At 40.6% G+C, this 14,202-nt stretch overlaps 1 protein-coding gene across 1 annotated transcript in view; it reads right to left on the reverse strand.

Moving 5' to 3' along the window:
• Nucleotides 1-14,202, reverse strand: part of LOC137265194 (26S proteasome non-ATPase regulatory subunit 4-like) — a 44,752-nt gene that overhangs the window by 12,147 nt on the left and 18,403 nt on the right. Inside the window, exons 6-8 of the mRNA XM_067800536.1 lie at nt 6,627-6,688; nt 2,332-2,485; nt 1,846-1,957 (exon numbers count right to left, since the gene is read on the reverse strand). Coding sequence (XP_067656637.1) covers nt 1,846-1,957; nt 2,332-2,485; nt 6,627-6,688 — 328 coding nt within the window. The remainder of the gene's footprint in view (nt 1-1,845; nt 1,958-2,331; nt 2,486-6,626; nt 6,689-14,202) is intronic.

A 14,202-nucleotide genomic window follows, 5' to 3' on the forward strand; every position in this document is an offset into this window, starting at 1 on the left:
AGTCCTTCCCCTGTGGTGTCGGATGAAGACAGTAAATCTGGAACTGGTGATGAAAATGTGTTCAGTCCTTCCCCTGTGGTGTCGGATGAAGACAGTAAATCTGGAACTGGTGATGAAAACGTGTTCAGTCCTTCCCCTGTGGTGTCGGATGAAGACAGTAAATCTGGAACTGGTGATGAAAACGAGTTCAGTCCTTCCCCTGTGGTGTCGGATGAAGACAGTAAATCTGGAACTGGTGATGAAAACGTGTTCATTGTTAATCCCACTGCCAAGGCAGGACAGCTGTCACGATCTCCATAATGATAATGGAACAGAGTTGCATATTGTTGTCAATAGATGTAGATGAAGTAATTCTGCATACAATGGATTTGTTTACAACCCAGTGAGCTTACTGACACGTGATATGCAGATCAGGCCAGCATAGGGCTTTGGTTTCCTGGACCAATCAGTTCACGAGCATGTGACCTCATCGGTCGTGTAACTAATTAGCTTCCAAGAAATATATTGCAATAGCTGCTTGAATAAACATGTGCATAAGACCTACGCTGCTTGAAATCCTCCCAAATCACTTGAATAAGGGTTGCTCCAGGAGTAAAATGTTCTTGACGGATTGTTTATCCATAGAATTCACAGCAGGTTGGTTGACAGACTGTGTATTGCCCCCAGTATATGGATAAGCCTCCTCTTGATAAGGGTTCAAAAGTAGGAGACAGTGAGCCAACATTCAAGACCTGCAGAGGATGAGGAGACTAATTTCTTTTCATCCACACTGTATGTGCTCGACTTCAAGTCATTCATGCTTAATCTTTGTCTACTTCGGGTGCTTTCCTTTCGCAAATGCTGCCTTCAGGGTATCTGTCACTTGTGAAATAGGTTTTTATTGTCTGGGTACCTATATCCTCCTCTACATGTAGACCTGAGTTATGTGTAGGACTGGGAGATGCAATCAGTAAACCGTTATGATCCGAGCTACAGCTCAGAATCTGTATAGCCTGATGAGGTTAATTCCACGTCAGTATTATCATCAGAGATGTGAGGCTTTTCAGGAAAGGGTTCACAAGATGGAACAGGGGTCAAGTGATGGACAGGTCGATCTATTTCTGAGCTAGATTGTTGCTGTTGTATCATGACTATGGAGGACAGAGTGACAATATGGCTGCTGTCATGTCAGACGCAGTGGCGGCAAGAGGCCACTATTTGGGTGAGTAAAGTTTTCACCGTTCTTGGAATATACGGACAGAGGTTTCCACTTAACCTTCAAAGGGAAAGGGAGATAAGCAATAAGTATGAGTCATAAAAAGGAAAAAGATAGTAACTGTCAGAACTGATGTTCAAATATTTGTGCGCAAACAGAAAAATTACTCTAAAATTCAAATGATTTCAATATAATGTGAAAGTGTCCCATTCTGTATCAGTGTTAGGGTTATTCTCCACCCTAACCCACCTTGTTGGAGAACTGGTTGTGGGTATTGATCAGAATATCTTCATCGTAACTAGCAAACACTTTAACCACTAGGCTACCCCATCAAAAGACAAGCATCAATGTCTGTCAGTATTACACATTAATATTACATCCTATAATCAAGAACACAGTACCAGACCTTGACTTAACCATTTCACACTGATCGGTAGGCAAGGTAACAACAAGTAGCAATGTCTATCAGTATAACAAACTAATGCTACATGCTATAATCAAAACCATCCTGAGTGACAATTAACCAAACTAACCCAATTGTAGCTACTACAGTTACAGTTATGCAGCATACATGTTCAATGACGTTCAGGAAACAACGGTTAAAGCTGACATAGTCAGTGTGAAGGTAGGTTTAAACCCTTCTGCCATACCCTCTGTAGCTGGTGGCCCCTGGGTGCCGGTCTCCATGACAGCCTGTGTGGCAGTGTCCCGTGCCTCCCTCTCCTGCCGGGCTCTCTGCTCCTCCATCGACACACGCAGAGCCTGCAACAACAACACCACCACACCATTTACCATGGACACAGTGATCAGACACATTGTAAGTAACTTCACTCTATAGTGCTGTCATGTTCTTAATCATGTAACCATGGAAAGTACTTATCAGTCTATTAGTAAGTGTCTTTCAATATGCATCGTGACTACACATTAACCAAGTATGGCTAAATCATGTACAATAGTCCATTTAAAGGAACACAAAAACATAGATACTGATCCCAATCCAAAATATTTCACCTTACACAATGTCACTATATCATGCATGTTTGAGCAGTTGTTAGTTAAAGTAACACTTTCTTTCAATATTACCGCTTATAAATCTGTAAACTCCATTGCCATGCATACAACATAAATGTTCTTACGAGAGCAAGTTCAGGATCTTCATTAGGATCAACACCAAACTCAAACCCTGCTGCACTGATGCCAACACCGGAGCCATCTTCTCCAACAATGACAGGTGAGCTGAGGAGAGCATCTGACAACATCGGGCCCGGGGGAACTGTCACCAGATGTGAGCTGCAGTGATACACATATACCTTTACAGAACAAAATAAACCCATCCCAGTAAGTGCATTTTTATGCTTATTGCTATTGTATAAACTTTATGGTCAATTTTAGAATGGGAGGTGACTTTTAGAATGCTTTCATTTCAACACTTTAATGTTAGTAGTATTCTCCTGTAAGTATACACTATGGTACACTATGATTCCTGGGTGACAAATGAGATAGCCTCCTGTGAGTATAAGGTACACTATGATTCCTGGGTGACAAATGAGATAGCCTCCTGTGACTATAAGGTACACTATGATTCCTGGGTGACACGCGAAATAGCCTCCTGTGAGTATAAGGTACACTATGATTCCTGGGTGACACATGAGTTAGCCTCCTGTGAGTATAAGGTACACTATGATTCCTGGGTGACACGTGAGATAGCCTCCTGTGACTATAAGGTACACTATGATTCCTGGGTGACAAATGAGATAGCCTCCTGTGAGTATAAGGTACACAACGATTCCTGGGTGACAAATGAGATAGCCTCCTGTGACTATAAGGTACACTATGATTCCTGGGTGACACGTGAGATAGCCTCCTGTGACTATAAGGTACACTATGATTCCTGGGTGACAAATGAGGTAGCCTCCTGTGAGTATAAGGTACACTATGATTCCTGGGTGACACATGAGTTAGCCTCCTGTGAGTATAAGGTACACTATGATTCCTGGGTGACACGTGAGATAGCCTCCTGTGAGTATAAGGTACACTATGATTCCTGGGTGACAAATGAGATAGCCTCCTGTGAGTATAAGGTACACTATGATTCCTGGGTGACAAATGAGATAGCCTCCTGTGACTATAAGGTACACTATGATTCCTGGGTGACACGTGAGATAGCCTCCTGTGACTATAAGGTACACTATGATTCCTGGGTGACACGTGAGATAGCCTCCTGTGACTATAAGGTACACTACGATTCCTGGGTGACACGTGAGATAGCCTCCTGTGACTATAAGGTACACTATGATTCCTGGGTGACACGTGAGATAGCCTCCTGTGACTATAAGGTACACTATGATTCCTGGGTGACACATGAGATAGCCTCCTGTGAGTGTATTCCTGGGTGACACATGGGTTAGCCTAATGAGAGTATAAGGTACACTAAGATTCCTGGGTGACACATGAGTTAGCCTCCTGTGAGTGTAAGGTACACTATGATTCCTGGATGACACATGAGTTAGCCTCCTGTGAGTTTAAGGTACACTATGATTTCTGGGTGACACATGAGATAGCCTACTGTGAGTGTATTCCTGGGTGACACATGAGTTAGCCTAATGAGAGTATAAGGTACACTAAGATTCCTGGGTGACACATGAGTTAGCCTAATGAGAGTATAAGGTACACTATGATTCCTGGGTGACACATGAGCCAGCCTCCTGTGAGTGTAAGGTACACTATGATTCCTGGGTGACACATGAGTTAGCCTAATGTGAGTATACGGTACACTATGATTCCTGGGTGACAGATGAGTTAGCTGTCTGTGAGTGTAAGGTACACTATGATTCCTGGGTGACGCATGGGTTAGCCTCCTGTAAGTACAAGGTACTCTATGATTAATGAATGATGCATGAGTTACGCTCCTGTAAGTATACGGTGCACTATGATTCCTGGGTGACAGATGAGTTAGCCGTCTGTGAGTATAAGGTACACTATGATTCCTGGGTGATGCATGAGTTAGTCTCCTGTAAGTACAAGGTACTCTATGATTAATGGGTGACGCATGAGTTACGCTCCTGTGACTATAAGGTACACTATGATTCCTGGGTGACAAATGAGATAGCCTCCTGTGACTATAAGGTACACTATGATTCCTGGGTGACACGTGAGATGGTCTCCTGTGAGTATAAGGTACACTATGATTCCTGGGTGACACATGAGTTAGCCTCCTGTGAGTATAAGGTACACTATGATTCCTGGGTGACACGTGAGATAGCCTCCTGTGACTATAAGGTACACTATGATTCCTGGGTGACACATGAGTTAGCCTCCTGTGAGTATAAGGTACACTATGATTCCTGGGTGACACGTGAGATAGCCTCCTGTGACTATAAGGTACACTATGATTCCTGGGTGACACATGAGTTAGCCTCCTGTGAGTTTAAGGTACACTATGATTCCTGGGTGACACATGAGATAGCCTCCTGTGAGTGTATTCCTGGGTGACAAATGGGTTAGCCTAATGAGAGTATAAGGTACACTAAGATTCCTGGGTGACACATGAGTTAGCCTCCTGTGAGTTTAAGGTACACTATGATTCCTGGGGGACACATGAGTTAGCCTCCTGTGAGTGTATTCCTGGGTGACACGTGAGTTAGCCTAATGAGAGTATAAGGTACACTAAGATTCCTGGGTGACACATGAGTTAGCCCAATGAGAGTATAAGGTACACTATGATTCCTGGGTGACACATGAGCCAGCCTCCTGTGAGTGTAAGGTACACTATGATTCCTGGGTGACACATGAGTTAGCCTCCTGTGACTATAAGGTACACTATGATTCCTGGGTGACTCGTGAGATGGCCTCCTGTGAGTATAAGGTACACTATGATTCCTGGGTGACACATGAGTTAGCCTCCTGTGAGTTTAAGGTACACTATGATTCCTGGGGGACACATGAGATAGCCTCCTGTGAGTGTATTCCTGGGTGACACATGGGTTAGCCTAATGAGACTATAAGGTACACTAAGATTCCTGGGTGACACATGAGTTAGCCTCCTGTGAGTTTAAGGTACACTAAGATTCCTGGGTGACACATGAGTTAGCCTAATGAGAGTATAAGGTACACTATGATTCCTGGGTGACACATGAGCCAGCCTCCTGTGAGTGTAAGGTACACTATGATTCCTGGGTGACACATGAGTTAGCCTAACGTGAGTATACGGTACACTATGATTCCTGGGTGACAGATGAGTTAGCTGTCTGTGAGTATAAGGTACACTATGATTCCTGGGTGATGCATGGGTTAGCCTCCTGTAAGTACAAGGTACTCTATGATTAATGAATGATGCATGAGTTACGCTCCTGTAAGTATACAGTACACTATAATTCCTGGGTGATGCATGAGTTAGTCTCCTGTAAGTACAAGGTACACTGATTAATGGGTGACAGATGAGTTAGCCTCCTGTGAGTGTAAGGTACACTATGATTCCTGGGTGACGCATGGGTTAGCCTCCTGTAAGTACAAGGTACTCTATGATTAATGAATGATGCATGAGTTACGCTCCTGTAAGTATACGGTACACTATGATTCTTGGATGACACATGAGTTATCCTCCTGTGACTATAAGGTACACTATGATTCCTGGGTGACACGTGAGATAGCCTCCTGTGAGTATAAGGTACACTATGATCCCTGGGTGACAGATGGGTTAGCCAAAACCCTTAAGTACTAAAGTTAGTATAGTCCTTACACATACACCCCTGTTACATGAGACTGCAGAATCCCATGTACAGACAATGAGACATTGTCCAAATGATACAAGGCCAGAAGGAAGGTGGTCTTCTACGCCAGGTGAAACAATCATGCTTATCGATAGGTTCAAACAGATGATGTAAAACACCTGATACAAAAAAATCAAATCTTGTAGATATGTCTCGAAATATCCTCAATGTCCAAGGAGTGTGGTAAGCTTTTCAGTATTGATACTTGATGTGGGATGTGGTGGATGAGCTGTCTATGGCGCCAGGCTGGTAATCCAGCAAGCTTGATGTGTCGTACCTTGCGTAAACCTTTCAGTCAGCTTTGTGTGCAGACCCTTTCACTGTGGTCACAACTCGTAGTGTACAGTACACCACCCTGTGCACTTAAAAGAGCCCACAGATCTGTTTGTAAAGATGGTAGCCACATGAATATCTGCATACACCTAGTTGCGGGTACAGCAACAATAAACTGGGCCAAAGTACTGTCACTGTCAGTATGTATCCCAGTCCACCCAGCCGTGTATGGGTACCTCATAAGGATGGGCAAGCCTACATAAACTTGGAGTCCCCAGTAGGTGCAAGAAGTTGAGTATTTGCAGTTTGTTTGACAAAACCTTCAACAATCTACAGCTTCCCTCAGCATATGAAATGCGAAGGGACAGACATTTCTATAAATTTCTCACCTTGTTCCCTCCTTTCCATTGATAGTGTTGATGAATGTAGTCAGCTTGTCAGTGTTTACTCCCTGTAACAGCCAAGAACATGATATGTAACACATCAGTGAGGCAAGGCCTACATACAGTATTAATAGCATTCTCCGGTCAGTGAGACATGTAACACCAGTAAAACAAGGCTCTGGGAAAGCCTTTTACTCATGCATTACCCACATGCAGTATTGACAGGATTCTCCAGTCTGTGAGACATATAACACACCAGTGAATCAAGACCTTGCAGAAGCCTTTAGTCCATGTATTACCCACATGCAGTAGTGATAGGATTCTCCAGTCAGATGCCATGTTTTTGTAGGCTGACCTTTTAATAGGAAAAATGTAACTTTCTGAATAAAATTAATATTTCATACTTATCCTGACTGATGCTTAATTACTTGCCTCCCTCTATTCTAAAGTTAGTGGAATACTTGAAATCCCTTGGAGTTCCCTAAAGAAGATGTAAAATCACGTTCACCCACGAGTACCCTACCTTTCTTCTATCTAGCACCAATATTGGTCACATGACCGGCCATATTTGTCACTGTCTCCAAGATATTGTAGCTAAAACACAAGGATTTGCAGGGAAATCCCAGTGACTGACATGAAGGGGTGGTTGGAAGGGTTGACATCATGAGTGAGGATAAGTATAAAATATCAATTTATTTCAGAAAATTACATATTTTTACTTATCCTGACTTATGCTTAATTGTTTAGAGTATCCACCAGATTATTCAATATTCAAAGGATGTTCGATCCAATCATTTATTCTTCACTATCGAGGTGTTGTAAAACAACATTCAGAAAGCCAGGGCTTTGAATTTATGTTGTTGATCCTCCAATTTGAATGAGCAAAGTAATCCTGGTGCTTTAGTTAGTTTGACACCAGATTTTTGTTTGTTTATGTAATATGCCACTGTGGAGCTGTTTGCGTCGATCAGGTGTACTGCATTTTTTAACACTTCTGACCAATGCTGTATTGGGTTGATTACTGTCTTCATTTCCAATTGATTGATGTTCAAATGGCAATCTTGGCTGGACAATTTCTCTGCTGTCATTTTGTTGTCGAGATGAGCACCCATCCTTGAAGGGATGCATCCACAGAGATGAGTGTTTCAGTCCACCTCTGATAAATAAGTTCCTGCGCAGACCTTCGATTCGCGAGTCCGCCATAGGAGATATGGTTTCAGATTCTCTGGTAACTGTATCGGGTTCGCACTGGTCAGATGTAGATTCACAAACCATTGAAGCAGCCTTAATTGTAACCTCCCCCTGAATGTTATATCCTGGGCTCAGGTTTGCAGTCCTAGAAGGCAAACGTTGTAATGGGCATAGTGATAAGTCTTCCCCTTCTGGTCAAGGGCTGCGCTGAATTGAACAGACCAAGAAGTCACTTCCACTGTCGCAGTGATAACAAAGTGAGTAGAACTTGCATGTTGCAAAAATTCTTCATCCTCAGAATTTAGAACTTGTGTCAGATCCAACTATGACTTCATCAATAATCATCCAGTTATACGATACCATTCTACTCCTTGCTGCAGGAACGTTTCAATCACTTGAATATTCATGAAGACAGTCTGTGAGGTAGTAGGAACAGGTACATGTTTCATCTGAAGATGTTGATATCAGGAACAGAGACAGGGAAAGAGAACTTTGACAATGGGCCATTTTCAGGATTATTAGCCATTTCCTGAATTTTGAATGGGCCACTGCCCTTGTATCAATAGTAAACTTCCGAATTTTAATGGGCAATTTTTCATACTACTGTGCAAAATGGCCCATGGCCCCTGATTTTCCCAATCCCTGCAGGAATCTCAACAATATGCCATGAAGATGTGTCATTCTTCATCTTCAGATAGCTAACACTGTACATTGTGAGCAAGATGTTCACAACAGTAGATGACTTCCTGACACGAGAACAATATAGCTGTCTTCTGCTCAGGGCACTGTCTGTTGAGGACCAATCAGATTCCAGATGTGACGTCTCCAGTGTTACAGTCATATGATCATTGTGAAATCTTGTGCAGTTGGCGATTCCCTCGCTAGCATTTGGGCTTGTCGTAACTTCACTTTTCAGCTCGTCCCAGAGATACACGAATGAGGACATGTATAGATGACTGAGTAGAAGTGTGCGGAACCTTCCTCCACTTAATACTGATGCAGGTACCTCCTGGTTGTTATGTTGGTGTTCTTTAACTGAACATAATACAGTGATTATCTTACACATATGTTGTGAAGTAATTTCCACAGTCTCTTCACGTTGGTATAAGTTGACTGTAGTAACCAGGTTCAATGAAGTGTCATATAACTCTTGTTGAATTCCTCATTGCTGGTGCAAGACAAATATGTAACTTGACTCCTTAAAGGAGTAAGTCCTGCTGATGTAGGTGCTATATACTTGAAGATGAATTGTTGATCCTTCTTAGACGTAAAGGTCACATATACTCTAATAGGCTACAAATGCAAAATCACTTGCTGACAATGTTATAAATTAAACCCCGTCATTAAAACTGCTCATTTCGATCTTTAATTACCTTAAATCGACCTTTTTGTAAACAGTGCACAATTCTCATCCGCAAACGAAATTTCAACCAATAAGAGCGGCGCGTCTCCGTGACGTAATAGTAAGTATAGAACTGAGGCTCTGTGCAGTATTCATCTACATTTCAGGGGTTAAACTATTTTCGTTTACAGGTTTGTACAAACCTGAAAACGTGAAAGCTGTGGAGAAAAATGAAAGCTGTATGTTCTCACAATCTACTATCATTTAGTTTTTTTGCCTGCTTTGCCTAGTTTTCGAGTTACAACCCTTGTTTTCATAGACGATTTTGTCAAAATCACTTGGTGTCGCTAGGTTGTAATCCGTGTTAGGTGGCATAAAGCTACACGTTATTTGTTATCATTCACTTGATGCTCAGTTAATGAATTTATAACAAGTATAATTAGTGGTAACGCCACTTAGATTACCCGACAAAGGACCCCATTTGGCATTTCTTTTCTCTGGATCGATCACAGGATTAATCGATAACACGCTGATTGATTAATTAGTTTTATGGGGGATTTGTCAAAAGGTAGTGTTTATGTATGTACATTTACTAATCTATACTGAATACACTCTGTCGTGTCTGTGTCTATGTAAAACAACACCCTTCTTTAAAAGGACTAAACGCCAATACATTGATTGATTGCTCATTATTGGCTAACTAAAAAACTTTTTAAAAAGAATGACGCACATTACGCAATTAGTTGCCAGGTGTGCTATCTTGGGTAACCAATGAAACTATGCAGCAATGTGAAATACCTGAAACGATACATCACGTTTTCGTATATCAGACTGTTAAAAAACTGTTAAAAGACACATCACTTGGGAAATCTGCAGATGAATTATATATCACTTGTTTTTGTGGATGTTGATGGATACATTCCTCGAAGAAGGTAATAGCCTGACATTGCTCTTGTAACTTTAATTTTAATATTTGCATTTTTGTTTTTAATAAGTTTTCAACAGAATCATTGTTTTCGTCCAGAAGTGTAATGATGCAGACGACATACACTAGGGCGTCCATGCAAATTATGATCCATATGGACAAACTATGAAATGTCTACATAATACATTCCTGTTATACATTCGCAGATCGCTTCTTTTCATTAAGTTTCAAAATGCATACAAGTATGATTATAAAGTAAATAGGATTATGAAACCAAGTATAAAGACGTATATTGACAAGTGTCTACACACTGGTGAGTGAACGTTTACAACCAAGTATGAAGACGTATATTGACAAGTGTCTACATACTGGTGAGTGAACGTTTACAACCAAGTATAAAGACGTATATTGACAAGTGTCTACACACTGGTGAGTGAACGTTACAAACCAAGTATAAAGACGTATATTGACAAGTGTCTACACACTGGTGAGTGAACATTACAAACCAAGTATAAAGACGTATATTGACAAGTGTCTACACACTGGTGAGTGAACGTTTACAACCAAGTATAAAGACGTATATTGACAAGTGTCTACACACTGGTGAGTGAACATTACAAACCAAGTATAAAGACGTATATTGACAAGTGTCTACACACTGGTGAGTGAACGTTTACAACCAAGTATAAAGACGTATATTGACAAGTGTCTACACACTGGTGAGTGAACATTACAAACCAAGTATAAAGACGTATATTGACAAGTGTCTACACACTGGTGAGTGAACGTTTACAACCAAGTATAAAGACGTATATTGATAAGTGTCTACACACTGGTGAGTGAACATTACAAACCAAGTATAAAGACGTATATTGACAAGTGTCTACATACTGGTGAGTGAACGTTTACAACCAAGTATGAAGACGTATATTGACAAGTGTCTACACACTGGTGAGTGAACATTACAAACCAAGTATAAAGACGTATATTGACAAGTGTCTACACACTGGTGAGTGAACATTACAAACCAAGTATAAAGACATATATTGACAAGTGTCTACACACTGGTGAGTGAACGTTACAAACCAAGTATAAAGACGTATATTGACAAGTGTCTACACACTGGTGAGTGAACATTACAAACCAAGTATAAAGACGTATATTGACAAGTGTCTACACACTGGTGAGTGAACGTTACAAACCAAGTATAAAGACGTATATTGACAAGTGTCTACACACTGGTGAGTGAACATTACAAACCAAGTATAAAGACGTATATTGACAAGTGTCTACACACTGGTGAGTGAACATTACAAACCAAGTATAAAGACGTATATTGACAAGTGTCTACACACTGGTGAGTGAACGTTTACAACCAAGTATGAAGACGTATATTGACAAGTGTCTACACACTGGTGAGTGAACGTTACAAACCAAGTATAAAGACGTATATTGACAAGTGTCTACACACTGGTGAGTGAACGTTACAAACCAAGTATGAAGACGTATATTGACAAGTGTCTACACACTGGTGAGTGAACGTTACAAACCAAGTATGAAGACGTATATTGACAAGTGTCTACACACTGGTGAGTGAACGTTACAAACCAAGTATGAAGACGTATATTGACAAGTGTCTACACACTGGTGAGTGAACGTTACAAACCAAGTATAAAGACGTATATTGACAAGTGTCTACACACTGGTGAGTGAACATTACAAACCAAGTATAAAGACGTATATTGACAAGTGTCTACACACTGGTGAGTGAACGTTACAAACCAAGTATGAAGACGTATATTGACAAGTGTCTACACACTGGTGAGTGAACATTACAAACCAAGTATAAAGACGTATATTGACAAGTGTCTACACACTGGTGAGTGAACGTTACAAACCAAGTATAAAGACGTATATTGACAAGTGTCTACACACTGGTGAGTGAACGTTACAAACCAAGTATGAAGACGTATATTGACAAGTGTCTACACACTGGTGAGTGAACGTTACAAACCAAGTATGAAGACGTATATTGACAAGTGTCTACACACTGGTGAGTGAACATTACAAACCAAGTATAAAGACGTATATTGACAAGTGTCTACACACTGGTGAGTGAACGTTACAAACCAAGTATAAAGACGTATATTGACAAGTGTCTACACACTGGTGAGTGAACATTACAAACCAAGTATAAAGTCGTATATTGACAAGTGTCTACACACTGGTGAGTGAACGTTACAAACCAAGTATAAAGACGTATATTGACAAGTGTCTACACACTGGTGAGTGAACATTACAAACCAAGTATAAAGACGTATATTGACAAGTGTCTACACACTGGTGAGTGAACGTTACAAACCAAGTATAAAGACGTATATTGACAAGTGTCTACACACTGGTGAGTGAACATTACAAACCAAGTAAATTTAGCAAGTGAGGAAATTTATCGTGCAGTAATTTCACTTCGACCTCGACCTCGTTTAGGTTATGTTACAGGTTGTGCCAAGCAAACTCCTTTTGGTAATGATTCAAATACATATTTATGTAGTTTTGATTTTCTAACTTGATGAGAACAAACCATAATCTCATCAATTCAAATGGATTTGACTTCACGATTTTCAAAAATGGTGATGCCCTGTCTTGAGATGAATGCTATATATGTTTGTTTTCCGCGACTTACAAAAGCAAACTTACCTTCTACTGATAGTAAAATATGTATTTTATTGATGGACAAAAGGATTTTGCATGACACTGCTCATCACATAACAATTTCACTCTTGGAAGTGAGGTGGAGGTCAATATAATATTGCTTGCAATATAAATAAATGTCACTTCAACCTCCACCTTGCTTCCTTGAAAGAAGTCCTTATGTTAAAAGTTGTGTCATGCAAAATCCTTTGGGCCATGATTCAAATGCATATTTAACTACCAGTTATAATAAGTAGTTTTGATTTTCTAACTTGATGAAAACAAATCATAATCTCAATAATTCTAACGGACTTTAGCCTGTGACTTCACGATTTTCAAAAAAATGGCGGTGCCGTGTCTGAGGATGAAGTTTGTTTTCACCAACTTACCAAATCAAAATTATTTTCTACTGGTAGTAAATATGTATTTTATTGATGGACATTAGGATTTTACATGACATTGCTTATAACGTAACAATTTCACACTTGGAAGCGGTCAATATAAGGGATCAAGATAATATTACTTACCATAATATTGTCACTTCGACCACAACCTCGTTTCTGAGGAAGAAAGCGTTATATCCATGCAAAGTCCTTTTGGTCAGCAATGTGTAGTAAGCAGTCTTGATTTTATAAACTCAATGAAACTTGAACTCCATTTTCTTTCCTGGAAGAGTGGTAGGGGGAGAACTATCCGATTTAGTATATACCGCAGGCTTCCACAACGCTCACTTCATACACACTAACAACCAATTTAAGTTCAAACTACGGAGTCTGGTGGAAATCTGAGCATAGTGACACCATCACCCAACTCCGAGGAACAATTGACGGCAACACAACAATTCGGCATGTCTTTAGTGACGTCGAGAAATCAGCAAAATGAAGAGCTTCCTACACATTTTCTATACATTTAACTGGAAATCGTTCCTTCTATGACATCACTGTAGGGCTCTGGCGACAGAGTTATGTAACCTGTCTGTGGTTTCGTTTGCGGGCGAGAGAGAAGCAGAGGGCGCTTTTAAGCGCTTGGTATTAATTAACCACAAGTTTCTTTTTTAAAAAAATGGTGTTTCGGTTATGAATAACCAGAAGTCTTTAATATGCAGTGATAAAAAGAGTACCAAAAAATTGAGTTTAGTGGTCCTATAAGTAAAGTAGATACAATCATCTCATCCTCTTCAAACAGCAAACATTGGTATGCTGATACCGTATGCCTTGGTCTATGAGAATAGTTTGCATTCCCAAATGCGTTCACACACACATGAGCACATGCTCCTGTGAAGGATGTAGATCCATGTTCAACAGTGATGACGACCCATATCTCAAGCTGTGGTGTCCTGACAAAGCATTAGCTGAAGTGCTGAAGGAGCTTGATTGCAGAGTAAATCTCTGTGCACTGAAAGACAAGATGTGTTGATGCTGATAATTGCAGGG

The sequence above is a fragment of the Haliotis asinina genome, chromosome 15, assembly GCF_037392515.1.
Source record: "Haliotis asinina isolate JCU_RB_2024 chromosome 15, JCU_Hal_asi_v2, whole genome shotgun sequence".
NCBI lineage: Eukaryota > Metazoa > Mollusca > Gastropoda > Lepetellida > Haliotidae > Haliotis > Haliotis asinina.